Source organism: Plasmodium gonderi (genome assembly GCF_002157705.1).
Source record: "Plasmodium gonderi DNA, contig: Pgo-contig_311, whole genome shotgun sequence".
In the NCBI taxonomy this organism is placed as follows: Eukaryota; Apicomplexa; class Aconoidasida; order Haemosporida; family Plasmodiidae; genus Plasmodium; species Plasmodium gonderi.
In genome coordinates this window covers 36,556-43,391 of record NW_021629217.1, presented here as the reverse complement: position 1 = coordinate 43,391, position 6,836 = coordinate 36,556, and the positions used below count along the sequence as shown (strand labels likewise).

The 6,836-nt window shown below is 19.6% G+C and overlaps 2 protein-coding genes across 2 annotated transcripts; one reads left to right on the top strand and one right to left on the bottom strand.

Moving 5' to 3' along the window:
- Positions 1 to 555: 555 nt before the first annotated feature.
- On the top strand, positions 556 to 1,678 carry PGO_002740 (variable surface protein; the record flags this gene model as incomplete). Its single annotated transcript, XM_028691180.1, has 4 exons — positions 556 to 570; positions 696 to 851; positions 944 to 1,417; positions 1,523 to 1,678. The coding sequence occupies 4 exons, from the start codon at positions 556 to 558 to the stop codon at positions 1,676 to 1,678; spliced, it is 801 nt and encodes a 266-aa protein (XP_028546981.1).
- Positions 1,679 to 5,173: 3,495 nt separating this feature from the next.
- Positions 5,174 to 6,267, bottom strand: PGO_002735 (variable surface protein; the record flags this gene model as incomplete). Its single annotated transcript, XM_028691179.1, has 3 exons — positions 5,174 to 5,329; positions 5,487 to 6,116; positions 6,253 to 6,267. 3 exons carry the CDS (start codon positions 6,265 to 6,267, stop codon positions 5,174 to 5,176), a joined length of 801 nt encoding a protein of 266 aa, XP_028546980.1.
- Between the last annotated feature and the right edge of the window lie 569 nt (positions 6,268 to 6,836).

The following is a 6,836-nucleotide window of genomic DNA, read 5'->3' as shown; positions in this document are numbered from 1 at the left end:
TTATTTTTTTTAATTTTAATAAGAGAATATAATTTTACATAGCAAATAATGAAAAAGAACATAAGATGATTATTTTTAAAATATTATTATGAATAAAATATATAAGAAGTAATAAATATAATATATGTACTTGAATAAGTAATATATAAAAATTAATATATCTGTAAATTCACAAACAGAAAAATGAATTCAAAAATACTAAATCATGTACTCCAAAACCTAGAGTATTTTCGACCCCCTAATTCTTATATTTTAACAAGCAATGTTATTGTTCTTTTCATCTAAACACTATTTTTATGTTTCTAATTTGTTCTCTATGATAGATAAGAAAATAAGCCATATATCACAAATAGTTAGTACCATATTATAATCAGAATAAAAAAATTTGATTATTTTATTCCTATTTTTTTTTTGCATTAATTTTATAATTTTATTAAACAGTAAATAATATTTTCTAATATTATGAATAATTATTTTTTAAATTTGATATTTATATATTTTTAAACTTTATTAATTTTTTTAATTAACCCGAAAACATATATAATTATATATAAGATGACAAGATTTAATGTAAGATAGAACTCTTATAATATAAATTGCAACAAAATATTACTTGTCTATATAAATTTGCATTATTATTATGTGAATACGTTAATAAGAATATGATTCTTATAATTTTATCATTATTATTTTAGTATGATTCTATATTTTCATTATTTCCTAAATGTGAAGAGCTTATGAGCGCTGTTAGTATTAATGAAGAACATTTAAGTACGTGGGAGGATAACTGTAATAATTTTAAAAAGAAATTCCAAAATATTTCTAATCCCTATGCCCTAGATATATGCCTTGTAGCTATGCAATTTTTATATGAAATATTTAGTTCAGGAAAAAATAAATCATTGAAAGAAGTTTTAAATATTTATACTATTGGCTACACAAGTTTAATCTAATTGATGGAAAACATCATCTATTCATAAAAGAATTTTATATGAAATTAATCGAACTAGCATTCGAGAGTACATATTTTGATACTTATTTTTATAATATTAAAGAACATAATATTTCTGATGAATTCGATATAGTGAAAGATCTATATGACATTAATATAGAAATTGATAACATAAAAAAATCTGATAGTACAAAGTGTAATAATAATATATGCATGTGTGCAAAAAACTGTGAACAAATATATAGTCAGCTCAAGTATGAATGTGAAAAAAAGTACGACTCTGGTTTACATACTACTTTAGAAAACATACGAAATAAACTTATTCAAGTGAATTCGATAAAAGATTGCACAATAAATTTACCAGATATATTACCTTTTATTCAGAGACGAACTTTATTAGTTTCTACTTCAATATCTATTTTTACAATATTATTAATATTGTGTGCTGTATTTTTTATAAATAAGGTTAATAATATGTATTTTAATACTATAGATGAATTGTTGAAATAACATAAAAAATATATGTCCTAAAAAAATATACATCCAATATAATATATATTTTTTTATTAGTTCACTCCATATCGTTCCCACTTACAAGTTTCCGTAAAAAGGATAATACATGTATTTAAAAATACAAATGAAGTATGGGATATAATGCAGTCATTTGAAGCATATTACAATAATTCAGGAGATAGGAGATATAATGTATTATATAATTTTGCATAGTTATGCGATTATACATATAATTACAAGAATATATTTCATTTAAAATATTATAAAAAGAAGAATCTAAATGTTTTTGTGATTGATTCTATTAATGTTTTCATATAAAAATGAAATGGGACTTATAATATGATAAAAAAATAGAAATTATTTAGTAAATTTAAGGAAATATTGCTTCAATAAAAAGAATAGAGAATGCTAAAGTTATTACATACTTCAAGAAAAATGACTAAAAACAAAACGTATATATATCATATATATATCTTTATAAAATTCTGCAGTTTGCATAATAATTATGTATTTTTTTTTAATTAACAGACACTTAATATATATAATTATTTACTACAATTGAAATAAGACATTTATATATATATCCTGCTGTTCTATTATGTAGAATTATATAAAATATATGATCAATTATCAAAAAAATTAGATGAAAATTTATTTTTATTTAGTATAATTTTTATATATTTCATACGATTTTCTTTTTATAGACTATATTATGTACCCCTATATTTATTATATCAATTTGTGAAATTTTATTAAATTCAATATTTTTTATGTAAATCGGCGTACATGAATGATAATACATCACTTATTGTAATATTCTCATTTATTCCATCTAATAAGCCGTTTTATATTACAATATATATATTTTTTTTGTTTATGACTAATATCTAAATTTATCATAATATAGTGTAGACTAATAATCTGCATAAATTCACTGAAATACAATAAAAATTAAATTTTTTTTTCGTCAAAATGTTATAAATTTTTTATATTATATATACAATATATGTGAATTTGATTTATTATAAATAATTACTTAATTATTATTTATTTAGACTTAATATCACGCAACAGTGTATAAACAAGTAATAATACATGAATGTTATAACGCACTGTCTATATAATTATAATATTAAGTAAAAAACAGAATAAAAATGAACTTCTATTACTAAATTAAAAAGAACAAATTTTCTTATATATCACATAACTATAAAAATAATAACAAATTGAAAACGTTAATACATATATAAGGTAATATATATAGACTAAAAAAATTATATTTTTCATTCAAAAGCATTTGAGTAAAAATTAGTTATTATGTAATATACATATACAATACCATATAATATTTATATTCCCCACATTTATTTATTCAATAAATATATGGTTCATTTTATTAGTTTATTATTTACTTATTTTATTAATTATTATTGTTATATTTTATTATTATGCACTATATATCTCCGTCATTATGTTCTTGAGATATGCAGTTTTATATATGGTTACACCTAATATATTTTAAGTAAATAAAAAGAATAAAAAACACGTTTGAAAAAAAAATGATATATACATTCAATAAAACGATACCAACATATTTTTGCATTATTTATAACATTTATAGAAGTGATTTTAATTACTGTCTATATAATCATATATACACATAGGAAGCAAAAATGTGTTTATACAGAATTAATATTTCTTTTGTGCCCAAATGAAGTGTTAAAATTTTTATAGAATAAAAAACGTTAAAAAAATAAGTGTTTTGAAAATACATAAATTTACTTTTGTGCTGTATATTATAGTACACAGGAATATAAATATATGTGAATTAATGTATATCGAATGAATTGTCATTTATAATTAACGCATGTTTTTATTTAGAATATATTGTTTATTCAAAAGAATACATGGAACCATAGTCTGAATATATATGTATAATTATGTAAATAACCATATTATGTGTGTTAATTCGTATATAATGTTTATTTATTATATTACACAAAAAAATTTTAACATGTATATTTTCAAGATATGATACCATAATATTTCATATATTCTTTGTCACACATATAATTGATTAAAAGTATAATAATATATATGGTAACAAATGTAATTTTTATTCATTTAAACATTATAAATGTATATTAAATTCGAAGCTATTATTTTTACTTTAAAGCACATACATATATTACTATGAAGACAATAATTTTCAGTTAATACAAAAAATTATAGATAGCATAAGTACAATTAATTAAATAATATATATTCTATAACATATCATATAATATATAATTCTTTAAAATATACTACCTTAAAGAAGATAAAAATTTATAATTATATATTTCCTTTTGTTATATTGCATATTCTCCAATTTGTTATATATACATTTTATATTAAATAACCTTAACTGCGGTATTAGGCAATGATTATAGCTCTTTGTGTTTAATATTACACGTTAATATAGAAAATATTAATTATTTCATAAATATGATTTTAACACATATTTAATATTATGATTATAATTATATAGTGTTCTGTCTTACATACAATGATTCTCATTAGTAGTATTCTTTAAATATAATTTTAATTAAAATAATGATACAAAATAAATAAATAAAATATATTTAATAGATTAATTATTTTTAATTCACTCAAAATGTAAAGTACAATGTAATTTATTATATTGTAAAATTAATACAATACTATTGTTTTTTTTTACTACATGTTATACATTCATATATTATAGTATCTAAACAAATATAACTTATTAGACATGTAAAAAATTGAATAAGACCAATATATATTGGGTAGGAATATTTTTTATATTAAATTTACACATGAATAGTTGTATTATTTTGAGCGCTTAGCAGAAATTATCTATTACAATAGAATAAAGATGCATAATATATATATACATATTTATTACAAATTATATGGTAAGTAATATTAAAATCTATGAATAAAAGAAAATATATGTAGAATGTAAATAGAAGATCATTGCTTTATTTTATCCAAGAATATAAGACATATGCAATTCTTATGTGATAAATAATATTAAGAATCATAATCATTTTATTATGATAAAATAAATATTAATCATAGAATCTTAAATCCTGAACCCAAAACAATGATATTGATGTTATGACTGTGTGTGTGTATAGAGGATTGTAATAAGCTTAGCATTAAAATGTATTATAAGAATTATTCAATAAAAAATGATTCAAATTTAATTCTTAATACGGGTTTATTATTACAAATAATGTACTTTTCTACATTATTATATTATAAAAATCCATGACATATATTATAACCGTTTACATTATAATCATCATGCTAATATTAAAATTCATAATTGTTATATGCATTAAGCTATTAACAAATAGGAAATATTACTTATAATATATTTTATCATAGCGTAAAAAATAACTGCTTTCTTCAAGATACGAATATTTTGGCAAGACAAGCGCTTATTGTGTTAGTATTATTGTCCAACCTTTATAACTCTAGTTACTTACATAGTTAAAATAATTTTTTTTAACCTATATCATATTAAATTTAAAAAGTAATACTAATTCTTATTTTATTGCAATAGTTAAACATTTTTTAATTATTCATTATTATCTGAATCATATAAGGCACAATATTTTTAAAATATATTTTGTGCGTTAAGTAAATTATTTTCCTCTAATTATATATTTAAATGCATGATTATAGATAATTGTATGTTATATTATATCTACTATCTCTTAACAAGCTACTAGATATTTCGGTCTCTTGATATATATTTCTTTCTTCATCTATGTTATCCAAATGATTTCTTTTCCATGCTATAGCACGTCGTATCCATAAACCACATTCTGAGAACTAATGCACGTGGAAAATATGCATGAAGTATATTATTCTTCTTGTGATAATATTTTCCCTTTAATCTATGCAAAAATATTATTTGAAAACAAAAATATATAAAAATAATATGTTAATTAACCTTAAAAAGAACAAATATAAAAATGCATATTAATACTGTTACTAAAATTGTAATCATAATGGGAGATGCAATGTTACTTTTACAAGGAGTTGTTATTAGAGATTTACTAATTTCATCATATACAGATTCTATTTGTTTATTGTGTTTATTCATTATGTCTACCACATCTTGAAAAATATTATTCGTATTATATGTGTGTATAATTATTTTATTGTACATATCATATATAGCTCTGATTTTTGGGAAATCAATTTCTTTAATCCCATTCTTAAGGCATCTGGATATTTTTATCTCACCATTAAAATAAGTTTTGTAGCCTTTAATAAATATATTTAGTAGTTCATCGTAAACTTCATCGACTTGGACAGTTATATCTATGTTATCCTTGTGATGTAGTAGTTCATATATCCAATAATAGAGATATTCACAACCAAATTCATTTAAACTTTCCTTAGTACCCCCATTTACATATGCTAAGTATTCCATTACTTGGTTACATATATCTTGTGGATTACGATTATGAACATTTAAATGACTTAATTTAGAGTTAGGAGAGTTATCAATACATAACTTTGCCCAAGTACCTGGATTTGAATAATCAGTAATTTTTTGGGGTTTTTCTTCTATCTCCCCTTTACATTTTGGAAAATGAACTACAATTTCATACTAAGAACAAAAAAAATGTATAAATAATAGCAATTATATATGTATATTATATTAAACCTATTTAAAAATAATACATAGATAATATAACATAAAATATAATAATGTTTAAGATTATATTATGCTAATTAGAACGTACAATAGATTTCCTCATTTTATATAGTATTATACTCTTCAGGAATTTTATTATATTAAATAATAAAATTTAATAACAATGATATATATATTTATAAAAATAATGTTATAGCATGGAGAGAAACAATATATTTTTTTTATATATACTAGTATATGGATTATAATAAAATACCATTGAATTACTTCATCAAAAATTCTTTTATATTTTAAAACATAACTCTAATTATGTATGAAAATTGATATATTGGATTAATTATTTTGTAGGACATAATGAAAAATTTATATATAATATTGAGTTAAAAGTACCTAAATATATTCTCTTAAAATATAAAATTAAACTCCTACAGCTATATAAATATTATATATATTTCTAAACTTCTCAATGGTATAAAGGTATATCCTATGATAATATATGATATTAAATTTAATATAAATATAGTTATTTTTTCTTTTTATTTATTTCATTTTCTACAGTGTTAAATATAATTTGATATAAGGAATAATAAAATTAAGGATTATTAGAGTATATCATTTAAACTTTTCTGTATTAAAATATAAAATCTTAAATAATCATTTTAATATAATCTA